The sequence below is a fragment of the Hoplias malabaricus genome, chromosome X2 (assembly GCF_029633855.1).
Source record: "Hoplias malabaricus isolate fHopMal1 chromosome X2, fHopMal1.hap1, whole genome shotgun sequence".
In the NCBI taxonomy this organism is placed as follows: Eukaryota; Metazoa; Chordata; class Actinopteri; order Characiformes; family Erythrinidae; genus Hoplias; species Hoplias malabaricus.
The window spans coordinates 5,229,088-5,253,412 of record NC_089819.1 but is presented as its reverse complement, the minus strand read 5'-3'; the positions used below and the strand labels follow the sequence as shown (position 1 = coordinate 5,253,412).

General features: G+C 37.3%; 2 protein-coding genes across 2 annotated transcripts; both read right to left on the bottom strand.

Annotated features, from left to right (window-relative positions):
• Positions 1-56: 56 nt before the first annotated feature.
• Positions 57-11,592, bottom strand: LOC136676783 (occludin-like). The gene is made up of 9 exons (XM_066654001.1): positions 11,487-11,592; positions 10,434-10,541; positions 8,661-9,345; positions 7,537-7,701; positions 6,198-6,316; positions 4,412-4,516; positions 2,992-3,163; positions 1,983-2,024; positions 57-1,672 (listed from the first exon to the last, which is right to left on the bottom strand). Exons 2-9 carry the CDS (start codon positions 10,502-10,504, stop codon positions 1,574-1,576), a joined length of 1,458 nt encoding a protein of 485 aa, XP_066510098.1. The 5' UTR covers positions 10,505-10,541; positions 11,487-11,592; the 3' UTR covers positions 57-1,573.
• Positions 11,593-15,915: 4,323 nt separating this feature from the next.
• On the bottom strand, positions 15,916-22,780 carry LOC136676782 (MARVEL domain-containing protein 2-like). The gene is made up of 7 exons (XM_066654000.1): positions 22,713-22,780; positions 20,263-21,466; positions 20,072-20,104; positions 19,809-19,984; positions 18,924-19,095; positions 17,355-17,405; positions 15,916-16,975 (listed from the first exon to the last, which is right to left on the bottom strand). The coding sequence occupies exons 2-7, from the start codon at positions 21,439-21,441 to the stop codon at positions 16,856-16,858; spliced, it is 1,731 nt and encodes a 576-aa protein (XP_066510097.1). The 5' UTR covers positions 21,442-21,466; positions 22,713-22,780; the 3' UTR covers positions 15,916-16,855.
• Between the last annotated feature and the right edge of the window lie 1,545 nt (positions 22,781-24,325).

Below are 24,325 nucleotides of genomic sequence, written 5' to 3'. Positions count from 1 at the left end.
CTGAGCTGCAGCAAAACCCGTCCCCATTGAACACACCCGAGAGAAACATAGTTCCGACCGTGTTTATTGTTACAGTTACTTTACACGTCTCCTTCATTATAGAAAATAAGAAATACAAAAGATTATCCCATCCTCTCTCGCAATACACGCATACGACAGCAAAAATAATACATTAATACATAATTAATTTCATTTGCGTCATGATAGTGATATGAGAGAGGGTCCACCAGCCTGTTTCTAAACAATGAATTAATTTTTTCTAAGAAAATTAAACCACACAAAACAGGATTGGATTTGTTTAAAAGAAAAAATCTAATTTAATCAATCAATTAAAACGGTAAGAAAGCATTGTACACAGAAAGGAATAATATTAATAATGACTTGTCTAAAAAAAAAACAAATGTACAAATAACTTCAAAAAGACAAAAATACAGTTCCTTTTCATTTGTTTCTCATGATGTGATACTTTGAGATGCTATGAGATGTCTAAAACTAGTATGAAGTCCCTCTCTGGTCATCGATGTAATGGCTAAAAATAATCTCCATTCACCAAATTTGCAGATTTAGATTTAATTTTAATTAAATTTATTATGGAAAAGCTCCATTAAAGGAAAATTAGCCCATATATATATATATATATATATTTAAATATTAGTCACAGATATAAAGTGCTGCAATTTGGAGTAAGTTTAAAGCTAAATTTGAAATTTAAAATACAATCAACACAAGTTTACACACTATTTATAAACAAAAATGGTAAAAAGTGTTGTAATCTGTGCTGCAAAATTTTGGCCATTTTAAAGAAGGACTGCATTGTACATACTCCGAAATCACAAGCAAGTTAAGCTGATCTCATCTGACTTCTAACAGGCATGTAGTTTGCACAATACTAATCTGAGGAACTGTGAGTTTCTGTTACATTTAGCTACATTTGGCTTTTGTGCAGAAACTAAACATTTAGGTTATTCACTTAAGTAACTGTTTTTGAGGAGTTTAAGCTTTCAGTACTAAATTAAGAAAAGTAATACATAAACATTTCTACACAAAACAAAAAACACATCCTGACATTTATCCTCAAATGCTGACCGCCCTGTAAAGGAACCCCACCCATAAAATGAGACCCTATTTACTCTTAGAATCAGTGTGCTGATCAGTTTTGGTCTTCTCCATTGTAAGAAATAGAGAAAAAGAGGGCTGTTCAAAGATCAGAGTTTCTCTCCCTTTATGCTGCTTAATATAAATGACAATATGTGTGTGAAAAGGTAGAAGTCATGTAATACCTTCTACGTCGACAGAGAATAGGCCTTTCAGGTCCCAAAATCGATAACATACAGTTAATTCTTCATGGCAAATTATAATTTGCAACATATTCTAGACAATTTCAAGCCTAACATTATGTTATATAGGCCTGTGACATTGACCCCAACACTGTACATCATTAAAAAGCTACAGAAGTCAGATAGAAGGTTCGAATCAGCTGGAAGGCAACATCTTGAAATCTGTACAGAAGGTAATCTCCACATCTAGGAGGAGTAGGAGGAGTGTGGGAGAGAAAACAACAAGTTGCAGCTTCTCACGGTCTACGGTCATAATCGCTGACTCTTCTCTTGATGTGGGACAGTTTAGCTTTCAGCTGCTTGCTTCTTTTCTTCTTCATTTGATATTCTGCTGACTACAGAGTTGATAGAGACCCAGAGATAAGATAAAAGTTAACAACAAAAAGGAGGGCACAATTACATTTATTAATATGTTTTTAAGTCTACTGCAAAGCAAGTAATTTTTTAAAGGTAAAGTTATTTACCCAGATTTACCACAAGGTTTACACAAGAGATGTTTAGTTAGTTTTTAGTTATGATAGATAACTGTACAATTTCTTTACATGATCAAATAATCACACAAACTTGGTGAATCACATCATTAAAAGAGAAGAACAATTTAAACAGCAGAACAACAGGCACCAATTTTTTATTTCAATATATTACCTTCTTCAAATTTTTTAGTCGGCTGTATTGCTCCATAGCATCCTGTGTTGGACAAAAGGCAAAAATGCAGTTAATGAGCAAATAAAACATGGTTGCCCTCTAACTAGTGGTGCCAATCTGTTCAAAAACATTTTAATGCTAGTATTTCCTTGTTTTTTGGAAGGGTGATAAAGGTGTAGACTGGTATTGCACAACAAACTGTTTAGAGAATTTTTTTGTTTGTTTGTTTCGTTTTTTACACTTTAATATAACATATGAGGGTAGGGGTGGCACGGTGGCGCAGCAGGTAGTGTCGCAGTCACACAGCTCCAGGGGCCTGGAGGTTGTGGGTTTGATTCCTGCTCTGGGTGACTGTCTGTGAGGAGTTGGTGTGTTCTCCCTGTGTCCGCGTGGGTTTCCTCCGGGTGCTCCGGTTTCCTCCCACAGTCCAAAAACACACGTTGCAGGTGGATTGGCGACTCAAAAGTGTCCGTAGGTGTGAGTGTGTGAGTGAATGTGTGCGTGTCTGTGTTGCCCTGTGAAGGACTGGCGTCCCCTCCAGGGTGTATTCCCGCCTTGCGCCAAATGATTCCAGGTAGGCTCTGGACCCCCCGTGACCCTAAATTGGATAAGCGGTTACAGATAATGGATGGATGGATATGAGGGTAGATTTATAAAGCTCTCCTCATCATAGTCCAGTATTATCTTATAATATTATTATAATAGTATTATTAATACTTCAAATCAAGTGTGCTATTGATTTAACAACTCTATATGATCAATATCAATATCTAGAAACAACACACTAGCTTGCAACACACAAAAACCCAAAAAATTTATTAGAAAACAATTACTGTATTTATGTTTTTGTTTCACTATTATTATGTATGATTATACACAAGCTCAATGCTTATTGAGAAGATACATTATTTTAAATAATAACAATATTAATAATGATGAGTTTAGGTGCCTAAGATTTGCACAGAACTGTATTTATCAGCAGTATTTCTGTTCCAAAAAATGTCCTCACCAGGAACTGTGGGCTTCCTTCTTGGAGCCGGTCCAGCTCTTTGTCCACCTCAAGAAGGCCAATGTTGATGTCGTCCAGCTCAGCCTGGAGTCGCTTGTACTCTGAATGGTCCCTGTCAAACTGACGCTTATAATTCTGCCTCTCCGTATCATTACTGATGTGAGGGAACTCACTGAAAGAGAATAAATGAGTGGTTATCATATACTTATTTTCAAATGCATAAGCAGATCCAAAATAAATACTTTTTAAGAATACCTTAATTAAAAATCTCTTAATAGAACACACTCTCTGAAAGAAAGGACCTGAACATTAGAAGAACAAAGTGAATTTCATTAAATAAAAGAAATAAAATATAAATAAAACTCCAAACTGAATCTATGTGAGTGAAATGTTGTGACTGCAAGAGGGTGGAGAGGCGTACTAGCACGTTTTCACTATTTCTGTGAAAATGTTATATTAATAAATATAAATAAATAACCTTAGTTAGCTTTTGAAAATATACTACTGTGAAAATATGTTTATATTGCCTTGGCTGGTCAAAACTAATTATGAATGAACATTAAAATATAATAAGAGATTGCATTAAAAGTGAAAACCAATATCAATGCTGTAAACCTAAATATAGTTTATTCACGTTATTTTAATTAATGATTTTGAAATGTACACAGAGGGATATAGACTTACCTGATTGTTTACTTTACTGTCTTAGTAGCAATTAAAATCCCTACATGCTTAAAATTCATCACTATCCGATCTCAGGACGAATGATTTATAACACAAAGACATAAAAGCAGGAAAACTTTGAGTGTTGGTACCTGCACTTTTCTGACATTGATTCCTCAGGGAAAGGTGAGCAGTGATAACAACCTACAGTACACAATGTGCCATGCAAATGACAACAGCAGATTGCATTCAACTATATTAGTGCTGCTTCTGTACAGAATTCTGCATATACAGAAAACCATAGATAGATATACTATATGACAAAAATTCTATGGACACCCTAATTACTGGGCTACTTTAAGTTGTGAATGCAGATGTTCTTTTGCAGTTGGTATAATCTCCAGAAAAGAGCATTAAAGAAAAATGGGACGCTCTAAAGTAGGTGACTTAAGGTCATGTTTCCCAGTGCCATGCATGGACTATAAGGGCATAAATCCCCCAGCCTTGTGCTATAGAGGAACTTTGTCTCTGTAGTGATGAAGCACTGTTCAATACCTTTGGGATGAGCTGGAATTGTAATTGTGATCCAAAGGTAAAACATGAACTGAAATAAAACTGAATGCCATCAGCTCCTTTCAGAACATTTTATAGGGCTACAAGAATAAGCTGTTATTGCAGTTAGAGGGGGGAGGTAGATAGTTGATGTTCACAGACAGACAAGCAGCCATACACAGAGTAATATTAAAAGAACAGTCACCTGTCATAGTCAATGTCATCCAGTTCATCAGCCGATTCTGCTCCTGTCTCATAGTCTCTCAGTTTACTTTTTGTCCCACTCGTCATGCTGGTCAGGTCAGAGCCCCTGTAAACAAATGACACATTACAGAAAAACTAAAAGAGACACTATAAACAACAGAAAAAGGTCATGAACAAAAGATATTAGGAACAGGGAACAAGGAAATTGACATGAAGGGAAAAGACACATAAACCAATTTAAAGTGCAAACAAAATTTTCATGCCTTTAAAAATGTCTATTTTATACCTTTGTACTGACTCATAACTGGCTGGATACTAGTTGGGCTGTGAATCAGTGGAACTCTGTTATCTGGAGAAATAGAGCTCCATCCAATACCTTTGGGATGAGTTGGAGTGGCGACAAAGTCATTACCTAACCTCACTTCTCCTCTTGAGGTTGACTGCCATTAAATCCTCATTAATGTCTCATTATCTATTGTAAAGCCTATCCCAATGAGTAGAATTAATTTTACTGCTGCAAAAGGAAGCAAACTCGTTGTACTTTATTGAAGCGCTTCTAAAAATGTTGGCAACATAATTGTAGTGTAAATACCATTTCCCAACACTGTGTCTTTCGTAAGCTTTCGTTCCTTGCTCATGAGTAACATTCCATGCCTACCATTACATTGTTTGTTGTAGTGAAAAGAGTTCTGAAATCAAAATGAGATTTTTGTTCATATTTTACAAGAGAATCCTACGCAGTACCTGAGGAAATATCTATTTATCCTTTCACAGCTTTGATAATCAATTATCTAAAGAGCTATCTAGGTCATCATCAAAAATGCTTATATCCACATCACTGTTTTAGATTTAACATGGACTTTTCTGTACACGTAACATCACAGTGTTACACTGTGAGAATTGCTTACTGATGAGAATTTTAATTGAGATTTGAAACATTAGTTTCACTTGATTCATCCAACAGCCAAGTCATTCTGTGGAACAGGTTCTTCGGGTTCCAGTGATAAACAAAGAAAAGTCCACAGGGCAAACATTATAAACATTCTTCTCCACTGTTCTAACCTCAGCCCCCTTGAGCAAACCTTTGAAATCTGCCATGCATATATCTCATAGGTATATACATTTGCTGGATTCTGTTATTTTCTTTTCCTGTAATTTTATAATTCATTCATTTTTCAACATCATGAAAGGTCTCAATACAAAACAAATTCATATATGTTTCTTGTATTTTAATGTGTACACATTTAGCACTGTAATTAGTGTCCATTCTTTTTAAGAGGACTTGATGTTTTTCCATACCTCCAAAGCTCAGATTTACAATCCCATTGCATACATTTGTAAACCCTATTACAAATTTAGACTCATCTGTCCATAAAACCTTACTCCACATCTTCAGTGGTTAGTTTGGTGTTTTAATGCAAATGTTCTTCTTTTGTGTGTATTTACTTTTCACATTCTTTAAGATACATAGATCTGAGTTGCTTTCTCACAGTGGACTGGATCATATTTTTTCCACATCAAATGTGTGCATATTTGTGTATATCTGATGGCAGTACAAGGGTGCACAAAAGTAAAAACAGGGCAAATTACACACTGATAAATCTGAAATTATATCCATTTTTGGATGTTTCTGTCATGTTTCATTAAATGTACTTGTTCCTGATGCTGAAAATGGAATGAAACTACTACCTAATAGTAGTTTTGACTAGAAGTGGGGAAAAAAAAGGTCTTCAAAACCTTACTATCACGTATTCTGAACAATACTTTGTCAAGAAATGTGAACTCACCCAGGGAGATAGACTGGCTTCTGGAAATCTGGGCTTGTGTCAAGGTAAGTCCTAGAGGCTCCAACTTCTTCGTTGTGGTCGTGCAAGAAAGCCTCTGGCTCCCCAGACACATTTGTCACCTGCAGGGCATTTTGACACTTTGAGATTTAGCTCTGGCTTTTCAGTACAAAGTGACCTATTCATCCATCCATCCATCCATCCATTATCCACCGCTTATCCGGGTCCGGGTCGCGGGGGAAGCAGTCGGAGCAAAGAAATTCATTCATTCATTAATTTTCTGAAACTATTTCATCCTGTTCATGGTCCTGGTATCACTGCCCGCAAGGCAAGGACTCAACCAGGGCAGGGTGCCAGTCCAGCAAGGTGCACATAACACTCACACCTATGGACAATTATGAGTAGCCAATTGACCTACCAACGTGTGTTTGTGAGAATAAACCAGAGCACCCAGAGGAAACCCACACAGACACAGCGAGAACACACAAAACTCCTGAGGCAGGGTTTGATCTCACAACCCCTGAAATTATGTGACAGTGACACTCATTGTTGTGCCACCATGTCAAACTACAAAGTGGCCTAGCTTTCATTTATTTTCTAAGCAGCCTTTCTCTTCCCACATCTATTGGAGCAGAGGTAGCATCTCATGGAATCAAAAGTAGGACAGGAATGCTTTGGGGATACAGTGACTTTATGAAAAGAACTTTTAACATGAAATAATGGGAAAATATGTTGCTTCCTTTCTATTGAGACTTATTCATATGAGCCATGAGAGATTTGTTTTTATATATTATTTTTGTCCTTCTCAACCAGCCACTCCCTCTCTTTATGGTAAACAGTCTGTAGGAACATTCAGCCCAAGTAGAAACCGGTTCACCCAGTTCAGCAGCAGATACTAACCACAGATAGCAGCACGAAACTACCAAACTACTGCAGAGGTCAACATTTACCAAGTTGAGCAACTGGCAAACAATGAAGGATTTTTGAACCATTAACTATTAAGGTTTTTTGAACTGGAACACACAAAGCTCAGATTCCACATAGAGATTAAAAAGAGATTGGAAAAATATCCTGTGTACATGAGGAGCTAGTTTGTTATTAAACAATGTTTAACCATGCTTTCTATTTGGCTTAACAGATTGGGGTATAATCCAAATAATATTACCCAATTAAACTGCCTTAAGGGCTGCTAGACACACCCAAAAACTGGACATGAAGTCTGTTCTCAATCTCCCTGCACTTAAGGGTCCTTTGGTACAGACTTCAACGCCCTCCCCTCACAGCCATTGTCATATTGAAATGTATTGACCAGGTGAGATGTCCTGCTCCATGACCTACTCACCCACTTCTCCACACCTTGAGAAAAGGTGTCATGCAAAAGTTTGGGCTCCTCCCAATACACACGTTGTCTGCCATAGCGTCTCATCTCCTGGCGGGTCTTCACGGCAAACACCAGCAGAATGATCAGAGCCACGACCAGCAAGAACCCCAACACAATAGCAATGGCCTTTAAGGAAAGGACGAGGAATTAATCATAGGCAAAAAAGTACATTCTATAAACAGTAAACTAGCAGAGCAACTGGCAAAATGTTAGCGGGGCTCCTGATGACATTAAAAAGGATTTCAATTGTTTTACAGGCCTCAAAAAATGTCACTCAACCGAAAAATACAATTTAAATGTATGGAAATGCTCAGCAAATGGAATAATGGGGTTGAACAATGGTTGATATGTGAATGAACAAGCTAAAGATGCTTCAAACTAGCTCTGTAACCAGACATCACAGCTAAGCCCAATCTCCCTAAAATAGGTATTTATTAGATAAAACTTAGCATTAGATGCTGTGTTCATGCGATGTCAGAAACGGAGAAATACCAGTGTTCCCACTTGTAAACTCCATCTGTATTTACCACTTTTGCAAGTCATTTTTACCACTGGTAAACTCTGGATTCTAGATGATATATGAGCTTACATGATGTGATGTATATCACAACCTTTTACCTCTTTCCCTGAAGAAAATGGCACACATGCATTTGAAACGTCTTATTATGTATGATTTCTGTAGATTAAAGTCATTATCAAATAAAAAATCACTTTTTGGGGACATTGTTGTGAACAGTTGGTGGATTTCAGCCAAGCACCCAAATGGAGGGAAGTTATATTTACTACTTAACCACCTGGTATATACAACCTTCCGATGAGCACTCGAACGCAGTCATAGTCATTGTTCTGATATTATCCTGGATATGCGCAAAAAGTATTCCATTACCTAAAATATCATAATGGTGATATATGTGGTCACATTGCTCACAGCTAGACAAGGACAAACTGCATCACTGAGGAAAAGCACTACTCTTAGGTGCACAAGCAGTTTGGGTAGTAATTGCTTTTGTCTGTTAATGTGATTGAGCTATTAGTCCATTAAAATGGAATTATTCAGGCCCTGACTTCCAGGAACACTGGCTCACCTCCTGAGGATCCACCACACAATAGTGGTACATGTACTGATTGATGAAGATGCCAGATGCCTGTGCTTGGTTCTGGTACTGTGAGCACAGCTGCCAGATCATGTTGTACATCATTGAGCCAGAGGACTGTGCTGTGGGGTTGACGGCCACCAGGTATACCACACTGGCGATAAGCATGAGTGCAGCCAGGATGGCACAGATGATGATGCTGGCGAGGTAGAACTTGTGGGAACGGGCTGCATTCTGTCTGGACACCACCAGGATGAAGATAACCAGAACGGCTATGAAGGTGATTGCTGCGATGCCAATGATGAAGCCCTTGCCAGTCAGAGGGTCCATGTAGTAGCCTCCATAACCACCGTAGCCCCCATATCCACCAACACCACTGCCTCCATATGAACTGCCTCCATATGAGCCACCTCCATATGAGCCACCTCCATATGAGCCACCTCCATAGCCGTATCCTCCGCCCAGTCCCAGCCCCAGCCCCCCCATACCTGTAGCTTCCATATCATAATCCCAGGCCAGAGTAGACGCCACACACACAAACAGTGCCACACACATGATGATGATGATGATGCACATGATCTTCATTACACCAGGAGGAGACTTCCAGCTGTAGTAGTGAAGCATGTGCTCGTCTGGGTAGAAGGCAGAGACGGTGTGGCGGGAGGACTTATGATGTCTAAGAAAAGAAATAAACATATGAGAAAATCAAGGGGGCTGGAGACAAAACAAGAAATAATACATCATTTCAATACTGACAACCTACTACTTGCGTTTAGACAATCACCACTAACAGGGCATGTCTCAATCCCAAAAAAAAAGCTGCCTTGCTATCTATTGTCTACATTGGCAGCTGTGTAACCTAAACATCACGTATCCAAATCCAAACATAATCTTATATAACCTGACTGTCCAATGAAATACATGTACCCACAAATTAGCAACTTTCGAACTTCTTAACATTTAATGGATGTCAAAGTAAAAATATTTATTGTTAAAAATTTGAGCATTTCTATTGGACCATTCATCATATTTTTACATAATGTGAAGGTCAGCTGTTGTGTTCCAAAGATGTAAATTATTTACAAAATTGGAGATTGGAGTTTGGTGTGTTCTCCCCGTGTCTGTGTGGCTTTCCTCCGGGTGCTCCGGTTTCCTCACACAGCCCAAAACACAAATTGGAGGATGAATTGCCAAACTCAAAAGTGTTCATAATGTGTGAGTATGTGAATGAATGCGTGTCACACTTTATTCCTACCTTTCAGATGCACATTTGGCCTAAAAGTAAAATGCTAATCATTAAAGCAGTACAGAAAGTCTCGATAACACTATATCATGAAATTTAACACATAAAAAAATGTAGGCATAAATATTTATATTAATAACAAAATGACTAGCATAGGGCAGAAAATTGATTCCTTTCACTAAATGAAAGATCTTTCTTAAGATCAACATTTTTCAACGTTGCATTAGTATGTAATCGCAGATTTCTGAATTCTTTCTGCTCCCTTATTTTTTTATTTTCTCTAAAACTCTTAATATCAATGAGAAAAGGATAGGTTTTCATTCATACAGTCTTATATTATATTATTGGAGGATTCTTTAGTGGAAATCAAAAGAGATCTAATTTTTATGTAAATATTGAGGTGACTTAAAGAAATACTTCAAATTTCAGACACAGGAGAAAACTGAACCAACTGCTAAGACCTACTAGAAGTACGTCTAAATGTGAAAGAAAAAGTATAAGTTAAAGCATAAGTCACTTACGTCCTCTTACTGTTGCTGTTGCTGTGTTTTTCTGAGCGCAAGGCGAACCCATGTTTGTGTCCACTTCCCATAGTTCCCAAGATTTATTTACCTCAGGCAATGAATTTCCTGTTTGGAAAGTATTGTTTATATTTTATCAATTCTACAGACATTCAAACGGAAAAAATTACATTAAACGTCGGCAGGTTAAGAAAAGAAGTCAGTCCTGTTGTTATATGGTCCACAGACGCTAATTTCAAAACAGCTTGAGTGTGAACATAGCTGAAGTTATATCTTATTCGAATTTTCTATTGTATAAAACTTACCAAACACTAGGTTCACACTCAAGCAATCTAGTTTTTTTTTGTCCCTTCAATACGTGGTTAGGTTTGTTGCAATGTTAACCAAACGTATTCAGGTGTAATCAAACCCACGCATAAATTGCGTTGAGTCGAAAAATGAGTAATTCTGCCTACACGGACACCAAAATATTTAAACATTATGTTGATATGTCTCTATCGCTAACATCTATATATATATATATATATATATATATATATATATATATATATATATATATATATATATATATAAATAACCCAGTAAACATTTTGCCGTTGATTCAACGTTGAAATAACGTAATGACTGCCGTCTAATCAACGTATTATTAAGGTTGAAAATGAAAGTTCAAAAGACGTCCAAACACAGACATTGAAAAGACGACTATTAGACGTATTTTGGACGTCCATTGACGTTATTAATTGGTCCCGAAATAAATGACTTGTTTGAAACGCATTTTGGACGTCCACTGACTTTATCAATTGGTCACAATTTTTAAGATGGATTTTGGACGTCCGTTGACGTTTAAAATATGTCCTTGACGGACAGACTACTTTTAGACCTATTATGAACGTCCAGGGACATTCCTTGTTTACTGGGAAGCAAATATTAGAGCATCCGTGTTATTGTCCAACTATATGTAAACGCTATAAAAACAAAATATTTTAACAAAACACTTTTTGTTGTTGTTTTAATTAATACTACACCACATAGAACACGGAAAGCAAGACTCACCTGTTTCACCAGCTTCAGCACAAATAGAACTGAGTGGAAAACTAACTCTCTCACTCTCTGTCTGTCTTTCTGTCTCTCTCTCTCTCTCTCTCTCTCTCTCTCTCTCTCTCTCTCTCTCTCTCTCTCTCAGGTAGGACACGCCCTACATCACTACTCATCCTCCCTTTACATTTGCTTTGTTTTTAAAGAAAGAATCTGAATGACTGTGTAAATATGTAAATATAAGTATTTTGATCTACAATAATAATGTACTCTGGGTGATTATCAATTTTTTAAAGCTTTACATCAATTCTCTTTCTAAATTTGTAATTTAATAGGTAATCTTAACTACTTTCTCAATTGGGTATTATCATATATATATATATATATATATACGCTTCTCCACAAGGTGGCACTTCAGCAATTATGAATTGGCTGAAAAAAATGTTTTAAATTAATGTTGTGTTCATAATGAAATCAATAAAGTTTATTTTATTGGAATATACTATACTATATATAAATAATGTTAATATAAAGAAGCCCAGGCATTTCTTTCCCTCACCAGTTTCTCCTAGGTGATCCCAAGGCATTCCCAAGCCAGCTGGAAAATCGAATCCCTCCAGGATCTGAGTCTACCCTGTGGCCATGTGGATGTGCCTAGCATAACTCCAGTGGGAAGCATCAACTTCAACTTGCTCCTCTCAGCAGGAAGGAGCAGCAGTTCTACCCTGAGATCCTCCCATATAATTCTCCTTACACGATCGGGGAGCGTAACCTCCTGGAGAAAATTAATTCTGTCCATGTGTATCCACAAATTCATTGTTTCCTGACCATATATTTTGATAAACTGGTAAAAACTGGTTTTGCTTTACACATAAGCTCCCTCTGTAGCTTTATGATCAGGTACAGTGACTGCATTATTGCAGACACTTCACCTAATCTATAGTTGCTCTCACAATCCATCTTCCCACTGCTGATTAAAACCCAAGACACTTAAACTCCTCCACTTGGGGTAGGTATTCATCCCTCCTGAAGGGAGTAAGCCATCTGTTTCCAGGACATAACCATGGAGGTGTTGAACTTCAGACAGACCGCTTCACACTCACCTGCAAACCACTCAAGTGTATCTTTGGGAATGCTGTTATATGCCTACTTCAAATTTATAAAAACTTATGTAGAATGGAGTGGCAAAATCCAATGACCCCTTAATTGGCTTCAAGAGGGTGAAGAGTTGATTTACGAAATCTGTATTGTTCCTGCTGAAATTTAGGTTTGACTGTAGGACATATTGTTCTTTCCAGAACCTTGGCAAAGACTTTAACAGGGAGGCTGAGACGTGTGTTGCCCTGAAAATTGGCATACACTCTCTGGTCCCCTTTTTATAAATATGGGAATCACTAGCATGTGATATTGTAGAGCTGTGTCAGCCAAGACGGCCCCCTAGTATCGAGGGCCTGAAGCAAATCCAGGTGAATCTAATCCACTCCAGGGGCCTTGCCACTGCAGAGCTCTCCAACTACCCTGGTGACTTTGGCCAAGGAATCTAACACCCCAGACACATCTGGTACTACCTCCTGAATAGGAGACATGTCTCTCAGGTTTGGGTGTTTTTCAAAGTGCTCCTTCACACACCCAACCACACCATCAGTCAATTTCAGCGTTTCACAGTCCTTGCTGAGTAATAATAATAATAATATTAATAATAATAATAATACAATATATTTTATTTAATTATTTCATTCATTATCTGTAACCACTTATCCAGTTCAGGGTCGCGGTGGGTCTGGAGCCTACCTGGAATCACTGGGCACAAGGCAGGAATACACCCTGGAGAGGGCACCAGTCCTTCACAGGGTGACATACATTCACACATTCACTCACACACTCACACCTACAGACACTTTCGAGTCATTAATCCACCTACCAACGTGTGTTTTTGGACCGTGGTAGGATACCGAAGCACCCGGAGGAAACCCACGTGGAGAATACACCAAACTCCTCACAGACAGTCTCCCGGAGGAAACCCACGCAGACCACAATTTTCAGGTCCCTGGAGCTGTATGACTGCAACACTACCTGCTGCAACACCGTGCCGCCCCTACATTTAATAAGGTTAAATGAAATTTACACATAAAATTTGGTTTCATATTTGCAATAAAATGAACAAAGACACAAGTAAAATAATTAAGATTTTAAAAAGAATTTATATACAAATGTTGATAACCTGCAATTTTTTTCTCTTACTTAATGAATGCAAAGACTGGAACTGGAACATAAATATGGGCAATTACCATTAAATGGGCCTGCAGCATTAAAATATTTAACATTTTTCAAAATTTCTACATAATTATAAACTTAATGCATAAAGAGTAATTGAGTGATTTGATATTTATTTGAGTTTACCCCATTGTAGAGGAGCTGGACCATGTCAGAATTGTATTTCAATGGTAGGAAACAAGACGTCTGCATTTTAATGATTCTTAAGTGTCGCAGTCACACAGCTCTAAGGACCTGGAGGTTGTGGGTTCGAGTCCAGCTCCGGGTGACTGTCTGAGGAGTTGGTGTGTTCTCCCCGTGTCCGCGTGGGTTTCCTCCGGGTGCTCCGGTTTCTTCCCACAGTCTAAAAATACACATTGCAGGTGGAATTTGAACTCTGCATTTAACCCATCTATGGCAGGGACCGTGAACACACACAGAGGGTAGTCACCCTCAGTGCCATGGAAGTATTTTGGCGGATAGGTGCCTTACTCAAGGTCACTTCAGCCAGGCTGTTCCTGTTGGTTCCTTCCAGTCCCAAGCCAGCACTCGCCATTAAGCCATGGCTGCTATGACATTTTTTGAGCTTTAGGAACATTATCATTGAAATTTTAATAGTATTAAACTCACACTAGTACACTGACAACACAGATCTAACATGATGTATTCAGTAAAAAAGTGGCTTTAGTTTAATGTGATGGTTTTGTTAATTGAAAATAGACTGTTCAAATTGAAATTTAAATCTATTAATTACTACAAAACACATAGTATAAGAAATAAGTAAATAAACATATTAGTTATAATAAGACATTTTATTGCTCATATATCCAAAGATAAATACAAGAGAACCTTGACTTCACATATAGGATTAGCATAATAATACCAGATTGGCATTATGGTATCTTGACATGGCTACCAGTTGACAGAATTAGCATGTTGGAATTAACAACACTGGAATTATTTTGTTTTCATTCACTGTTAAATAAATAAGGATTTCTAAATGAATCCGTTGCTAGGTTTGCTACATTGTTTATCAGTTTTTGCAACTAAATTGTTAGATATGGAGCATCTCATATAACTGTCACTCACACTCAGTCACAAACAAGATTAGGGACAAAATCACTTACTTGGGTATTACATTGTGCTTTGCATCACCAACGTAGGTATATCCACACAGCAGGTAAAAGTGATCTCTTCAAATAAGACGTGTGTGTGGTTTTTTTTTTTTGGCTGTGCAAATAGCAAAATAAATAAATAAATAAACACAATCTGATATTTTCAGTTCTGACTGGGCAACTTTCACTTGTGAAACTGAAATCTCTTTATCTGATACACTGCACAGTCCTGAAAAAAGAAAACTTTGATGTAAATATCAGGCATGTAGATAATCCTAGACTTTTCAGAATCTGCTCATTTTACACTCTATTTTTCAAAATTTTAAAGATTCGTATTTTAAAATTTATATATAATTAAAATTAAAATATATGCTAAACATGTCACATGAAGCACTGAAGTTTTGCAGGTACGTTTAGGAACACAGTCTATTTTGTCAAATTTATAAGGTAGTGTGAAGAGCCAAAGAGAAAATGGGATTTTGTTAGACAATCTGATTTAGGCCACTTTCACCTTGTGTGAAAAGAAAGTAGTCAACATTCATGATTACACATCAAATGAGCGGAGGCCATTTTGTCTTCCTGAAACTTATTGAAAGGTGAAACTCGCAGTGAAAATCTGGATAAACCAGTTTACACATATCTCGAATTCCACTCCTTACAGAAACTCTGAGCTGTGAGAAAAACATTTGGGTATAAATGAGTTAAAGTATTCAGATCATTATTTTTTAATATTTAAAAGCTAAAGTCAGTGTTTAAATACAAAAACTAAAATACTTCAGGAAGCCAGTGTTAAAATTTAAATTGACAAATTATTGCAAAATTATCAGTGCCATTATTTCCAGTAAAAATCACAGTATTAACTACAGTCCAATCCATATTTAGTCATAAAATATGGGCAAAATCCGTAATGTTTTAACACAGTGCTTTTGTAACACTTTTTTTGAAATATTTCCACTGTTTATTACTTTTCAAATCTAGAAAATATATTATTCTTTAATTTAGATATTCATTTATTTTAAACCCCAACTACATCCAGAAATTGCTGTAGTACACTTGCATCAACATAAAATAGAGCAGTGATGACTATTCCACTATAAAATAACAGGCAACATTTATATACAGTAATGAATAATTCACGATAATCAAGTGATACATATTAAGCAGTTAGCAATGTATGTCCAAAAAAATAAAAAAATTTAGAAAAAGTGAAAATATTGACAAAAATAACGGAATTCCTGCTTTGTGAAATACCACCCCCATATTCAAGCAAACAATGCACTCAGATTTGGCTTCAAGTGTTTTCATATTTAAAAAGGAAATTCAAAAAACAAAAAGCGTAAAAGATTTTTTTTTATTTATTTTTAAAACTTAGATATATAACAGTATAAAATTATAAAAAAGGGCCCTTGCACAGGAAATCATGAAATATGAAAAAAAAAAAAATCACGGTTAAAAGACATTGTTAAAATATTTTTTAAAATACACTTGGACAAATAGTCCAATTCTAATTAAGACAGAATTCAAAACCCTAAAACAACTATCAGCACTATCCTGCAGTGGCCTGTCGACTTCCTTCAGAAATATGAGCATATGTACACTTCTCAAAAATCATATTTAAATGGCATTTTATGCAAATTTTAATGCAAGTTCAATGTGTGTGTGTGTGTAATCATAAGATAATCATAACTTCCTCAAAAGATACACAAAACTTCGCAGAGGACTATAGAGTAAGAGAGTGAATTTGAATATTTCCTTCAAAAATATTTAAAGCACATAACTGCATCACATATTTGACATAATTTAAATACATTTTTAAGTTGTCCTTCTAATAAAAAAGTTCTTCCATCAATCCATTGTGGAAGTGAATGTAAAGGTTATGATGGCCTCAGACAGAATGCAGCTTTTTGAAATTTATTTTTGTCTGAAAATAATAAGCCTCAAAGCCGGGCAGGAGGCTTAACCCTAACAGTGGACATTCTGTGTTTGTGGTTAGTGACAGAAACTGTTGTTATGTTCTGTTTAACTGTAGCCATCATTCCATTCCATCACTTTGTCATATTCTTGGATTTTCTGCTTGATGTGTGCAAGCTTGTTCTTCAGATATTCGCATCTTTCCCTCTTCTCCAGGAATGATGGGTCCTAGGAATGAAAAGAAATGCAAAATATGTCTGAACGTGGAAATTTACTCAACTTTTTCAGTTGAACTTGGTTTTTCATCACTGACTAAGCTTTTCATTGGTCACAAAAGAGACTTTCTACTGACCATGTAGTTTAACTTCACAAGTTTCACCCCAGAGAAACAATGTTATTAGTTAAAGTGTTTTACTGGTGAAAAGTGATGTCATAAAAAAATAGGACAAGGTTTTAAAGGCAAGGCAAAATTAACTACATTTATTACCCATTAGAGCAAAACAAGACTTCTGTCTTTTAAATATAATATAAAGCATCAGGTTCAACATAATCTGGCACAGTATAAATGATAAAATCTAAACTAAATGTACAAATGGACACCACTTACATTCTTTTTTCTTTGAAACTCTTGCACTAGGTGACTGATTCTCTCTTGTTCCTATAGGGAGGGGGAAAAAAAACACCAAACACACACACTGTTAACAAAACCACAAAAGCATGCACTTTTCAGTAATATATATTATATAGCCAAAAGATTATGGACACTGGTTAAGACAGGTTATTGTCTTCACTATAGTAACAGCCTCTACTCCTCTGTGAGAGCGTTACACTATTTTGAACATCGCTGTACGTATTTGATGGCATTTAGTCACTACAGCATTAGCGAGCTTAAGGCCGTACGCCAGTTCAATTTCCAGGATTGGCAAGAGAAAATTCATTCATGGCTGAAGTGCCCTTGAGCAAGGCACCTACCCCCCGGGCGCCAAGGTGGTTCATTGCCCCTAGTGTGTGTGGAGAATTGCTCACTAGTGTGTGTTTGTAGTGTTCACTACCATGGATGGGTCAAATCCAGAGAAGCAATATCCCTAAGGGGGTCAATAAAGGTGTTTCCATCACTCTAGAGAACACCATTTCACTGCTCCACAGGTCAATGCTGCAAGGCTTTGCACCTCTTTATCTTATGCTTGGCAGTAAGAGTGGTGATTTTAAGTTCATCTGTAGCTAATCCAGAGATAATACAAGCTGTGTGTACAACAGGTGCAACATAATGTAGCTGAACTGACAAACTATAAGAGGTATCCGCAAACTTTAAATTTAATATAAACACAAAATGTATTGTTTATGGTGTTTATTTGTCAACACAATTTCATCTTGACTTAACTAACCTGAAATCTGTTGAGTCAAATATTTGCAGACACAATAACCCATATATACCAAAGCTGATCAAAGAGCTTTTTTTTTGTCATTCATGTCTTAAATTAATACAATTACACTAGCACTGGCAGCAGTGGGAAATATGGGTCATGTCCTCATAAACTCAAAATACAGTAAGAAATATGAGATAATGTGATAATGTCCTGATGAAAGAGAACATAATACAATATTTCGTTGCTGTACAAAGAAAAGATGCATCCAAAATAGTAACTGTATGGGAGAAGGAAAAACCTACTTATATTTTTTTTTAAATATTTAATTCCAAGTAACTTTGGAGCATTTCTATTTGTCAATTTATCATGAAGGTTTCACACATTGTGTAGATCTTCAAATATAATAGGAGATATGTGTTTTTCCTTGGACAGTGACAATTTGCTGTAATGTTATGCTATCATTAAAAAATGTATTTTTTAACAAAAATATGTAAAAAAATTAGATTTCTTGTGAAAATACTTGGCTTATTATACTTCCACCACTGGGTGACAATATTGTTGAGGGTGTAGTGTAGTGCACTGACTTCTGTGTAGAACACTACAGTTAAATTCCCTCCAATCTGCACTAATAACAGTCCTTTATAATAAGAGTCAAGACTCTTAACACTGCATTCATCCCTCAGTGTAATATGGCTGAAATTTAAATTCACTCTGAATATGTGTCGGCAAAATACTATAAATGTAAATGTAATAACATTTTTCCAAAATGAATAGTGATAGTTGATTAAAGTAGATTCAGCATTATTTACCATTTCACTGGATGGGTGAGTAGGCAGGTTTTTCATCACATTCTCCATCTCCTCAAACTTCTTGGCCAGTGCCTGAACTTCGGCGTGTAACTCTTTATACTCCTCATACTGGTCATTAAAAACAGCCTTATAACGGTCTTTCTCCTCATCTGTGTGGATTGTCGGGTATTTCCTGCAATAAAAGGATGAATAAATAAGCAAAATATGAACAATTATTAGGTGAATTAAAATTGATTAGACATATGTATACAATCAAATCATTTTAGACAAATGGTCATTCTGCATTTTTCTTAATCTTAATATTGACTGAGAGTTTATCCAAATTTGCAGCAGTGACAATGCCTACTCTTCCAGCCAGGAGAGCAGTAGTGGGGTCTGTTACTGATACTGAATGGTGAGTTCTGGCACTCCAGCTCATTTCAAAGTTAGAGAACAGAGCTCTGTCACACAGCTCAAAGCTTGGGGATTTATACATCGCTAGCCCAAACTCATGTGGAGCTAATCTTGAACATCTCATTGAAATAATCATGTTTTTCTAAGGAAGATTATACAAGCTGTGTACACAACTGAATATCTAGGTCCAAATGGATGCAACTTAAAGTATCTGAATTCACTTGGCTGGATCATTTTGGGTGGTAGACCACTCTCATTATAGCTCATAAATTAACCAGTGATGATAGGAATAGAGGGTGGCTAATGAATTGTGAATGAAAACAGATGTCCTACAGTCTGTTATTGTACACTTAGTGTATTTGGTGGAGATATAAGGTATGTGTTTTAAATAAAGAAACCAGTGAATTAAATTATAGGTTGGGAGTTTTTAATATACTAGGTGAGTGCATAGTTTTAAAGTCCTTCAAATTATTAACAGGTGATCAAACTCACGCCACATAATCTGCAATGATCACTGGTTTGGGGATGTGCCCAGCAGGAATGTGACCCCTCAGGTATTCCGGCTCCATCATAGAGGGTGGTAACACTGTTGCATTTTCCATGGTATTGGGGGTACCCATCAGTTGTGGTTTGTAGGCAGGTCCCGAGACACTTGACATAGCATCAATCTTGGGGTAACGTGGAAATCAGTCATTAAGTGTGGACACTGTAGATACTGCCATATCAAACATTATTTATGTCAAGAAAATACTTACCATGGTCAGCGGAACTGACTGAACAGTCCTCATCTACAAAGTAAACAGAAGAATTTATTAAAAGCCAACAGCAACTCTTTCAAAACCCTTTAATGGTAAAAGTGCAATATCATCATTCTCAAAACGGCACCACATATTTTAAATATATATTAAGTGTCTACGCAGGCCCTCTGGCTTTGAAGCACCCTTACCTCTTGCTCAAGTGCCTCCCGACGCAAACGTGCGGCTTCATGCCTCCACAGCTTCAGGCAGACCCCAGCGCTCACAAAATACAGTAGTGTTGTAAGGAAGAGGAAGATGATGGCAGCTGTCTGGCCAGCCTCTGTTCGACAGAATGCAGCATTGGGGCCATTGTTAAATTGCGGATAATAGCAAAGTCCCCCTCGGAGAGTGTCCCGCACGTATACAATAGATGCTGCCAGGTAGAGAACGCCCAGCATTACATTTATCAGGCACTCTGTAATGGGCCACCAGTTGGAATCCAGTAAGATGGTCCGGTAGTACATGGTCATGCCTAAGATGAGCAAAATGACAGTGCCGATCCAGGCCAAACCAGCTACAACTAGGACAAATGGTGTTTTGGGTCCGTTGTAGTCAACCCCATATCCATACATCCCACCCATTGACCCTCCAAATGAACCCCCATAGATGTTGTGTTGGGTGTAGCCGAACAAGTTGTACCACTCATTGTCCTTGTGTACATATGCGCAGACGCAAGCGAAGACAGCAGCCCCCAGGAGCAGCTCCACGCAGCCCAGAATACGTAGAAGTCCAGCCCATGACTTCATGTAGGAATACCTCTGGTGATACTCCTCCACCTTCTCACTGTACGTCTTTGCTGTTTGTCCAGAGCGTCCCGAAACGGACTCCACCGCTTCCCCGAGGAGGGCTGCCTGCTCTTTCCGAGAATGGTAGCTGCCCCCAGATCCTCCATATGGATCCATATATGAACCGGGGGCACTAGGAGATGGTGGTCGAGAGTTGGGAGGGGAGCATGGCACTCCTTGAGTGGTGGTGTTAATGACATCAGAGGGTGGTGGTGGAAAGGAGCTTTGGCTCTTGCTGCTTCGAAAGCTATTGCCCCGGAAAAAGTTCTTCACAGAGTCAGGAATGAAGCGTCGTACTGGTTTGATATCCATGGCATCGTCTGGCTGATCCTCAACATCACTAGGGTAGAGGTCCGGACCCACAGGGGGGTTGATGGGAAGTGGAGGTGGTGGTAAGGGATCAGCACTGACTGCAGGCACTAATCCCCCAAAGGGGTAAGATGATCCATCATCTCGAGCCAAGGAGCCAATGGGGACCTGGTCATAGTGTGGACCTTCTCTGACACGATCAAAGTGGTACGAGGAGCCGTTTATTCCTGACATGAGTTTTGCTCTTAGTCAGAGATCCCTGAGAGGTGTGACAGTGGTAATGATAAGATAATGAAACAAATGGAACACAGATGCAAATCTACAGTCATCAAAAACATAAAGTTCCAGTTCAGCCAAAAGTCGCCCTGATATATCAAACCTTAAAAATTGGGTCAGCATTTTCCAGTATAAATATTTAGCTATCTATCTTACTGAACATCTATCTTACTCTAGTTCTGATATATATATATATATATATATATATATTCCTCTTGTTACTGGTTCTTGTACATTTGTATATAGCTTTCATATCTCCTTTGTATATCAGATATATGCTCTGATGTTCAGAATTTCGGTATGTTTCTGCAGTTTTTGAAAGTTACGTTGGTTTATCAAATGGGGCATCACTGGGACCATGAAGACAGAATCAAGAACCACTGTGGTAGATGCTATTGCCATTAAAATCCTAATTCGACTCCTGCAGTAAGCCTCACCCAACATTTAAACACCAAACAAGAAAAGCCTAGAACAGTCTACAAAAACTATTTAATACAGACCCACAAAAAACTTGAATTTGACCTAATAAAAGTAGCACATGGAACACAAACATAAGTCTCGTTTTAATAATGAATCCAGTATGAACTCAGTATGAATAAGAAAAATCAGACCATCACATGGTCAGTGTTTTTTTTTTTAAAGATCTTGTGATCCCTCCCCTCAGACTGTGGAATAAGACTGTGGTACCTTATAGACTTACAAATCATTTTAGATATAAGATCTTTACATTTAACAATCTGCCATGAAGAAAAATATACTGTAGCTTTTGTTTTTTTTTTCAAAAGATAAAAGATGATATTATGAAGAAATCAGAGCTACTTTAATAAGACTTTGCTGAAGGATATTTAAGCTGTTCTGTTGCTCTGTTCGGCACGGCGTTATTACACATTATAGGCAGAGAGTATTTATAAATTTTAAAAATGTAGATAACAAATGTTTGTTTCAACAACACCATAAAACAAAAGAGCACGAATTACTTTATATTTGAGACACACTTCGTTTCAAAATACAGTTGTAAAATAAGTAAAAAAAAAAGAAAAAGAAAAAAAGGAGAAGGCACAGTAACAGAAAACCCAGAACCTCCCCTCAAAATAAAATCTAAGATGGACTCTTTAAAAAATTCCTATCATTAAATATCAGTAGAAACCTCCTGATCATTAAATCAAGATTACATTCTAGCTGGTTTTAGTTGTTAATATATAAGATGATTCATTAAAAACAGGACTTACTTATCATCGGTAAACACACCTGTCTTCCGCCACTGGGTTTACAGGCGAAAAACGTTGGGCCACGTGACTTACCTCGCCTCTGCCGATGACGTAATTGTTTCAGGTTCGAAACCAATCAGAGGGCGGGGTTTAGTTTTATTTCACACCCGTTTTCCGACAAAGACGTCCTTTGTTAATTTTCACAATTCCGGCATTTTTTTTCTCCACTCGTACTCCGTTAAGCCCTGCGCTACGATTGGATGAACCTTTGTGCCAGAACTACTCATTCAGAATCAGTTTCTGACCTCATTATTGTTTGTGAGTGAATGCGATACAATTTTCACAGTAACAAAATGTATTGTAAAGGTTTCTCAGACAAGTAGAAGTTGTTACTGCAGCAAATGTGGGACAGACTATCATTAATAATAATAGTAATAATAATTAATTGCTTTCTGAAAATATATTTCATGAGCATGTCTTAAAACTTTGGTGTATATATAGAGCACATATACTGTAGATCATTGTATGGTAAAATAAGATTATATTTCTTATATTTACGCACATATTATTATCATGATAATTCAATATAAAACCCAGAAGACATGTATGTTCACTGGTGGTTGTGGATAGTAAATAAAAAGGCTATATTTATGCTGTAAATATAACAAGTCCTAGTTCCGGTCAAGAAATTTCTATACAACCTAACATTTCACATCGTAGCACTCATTTATAAATCTTTTAGTGTAACCACTGGTTTTTATTTAGCTAATATAGGTGCATCTCAGTACATCAGAATATCATCAAAAAGTAACTCGATTCATGAAGTATTTTACATAGAATCCTTACAGAGTGATCTATTTAAAGCATATATTTCTTTCAATATTGATGATTATGGCTTACAGCCAACGAAAACCCATAAGTTATCTCAGAAAATTACAATAATTGCTAAGTCTTTAAAATGGTCCCTTAGTCTGGTTCAGTAGGCTTCACAATCATGGGGAAAACTGCTGACTGGACAGATGTCCAGAAGGCAGCCTCCTGCTGTATCCCAGCATATTAATGGAAAGTTGAGAGAAAGGAAAATGTGTCGTAGAAAAAGATGCACAAGCAACAGGAATAACTGCAGTTTTGAAAGGATGGTCAAGAAATGGCCATTCAAAAATGTTGCTGTTGGAATCAGTGCTTCAAAAGCCACCACACACAGACGTATACAGGACAACTGTTACATTCCTTGTGTCAATCCACTCATGACCCAGAGACAAAGGCAGAAGTGTCTTACCTGGGCCAAGGAGAGAAAGGACCGGACTGTTGCTCAGTGGTCCAAAGTCTTGTTTTCAGATGAAAGCAAATTTTGCATTTCATTTGGAAATCAAGGTCCCAGAGACTGGAGGAAGAGTGGAGAGGCACACAATCCAAGCTGCTTCAGTCTAGTGTGAAGTTTCAGTGGTGATTTGGGGAGCCATGTCATCTACTGGTGTTGGTCCACTGTGTTATATCATGTCCAAAGTCAGCGGAGCCGAAATTTTAGAGCACTTCATGTTTCCCTCTGCTGACAAGCTATATGGAGATGTGGATTTCATATTGCAGCAGGACTTGTGCACCTGTCCACACTGCCAAAAGTACCAATACCTGGT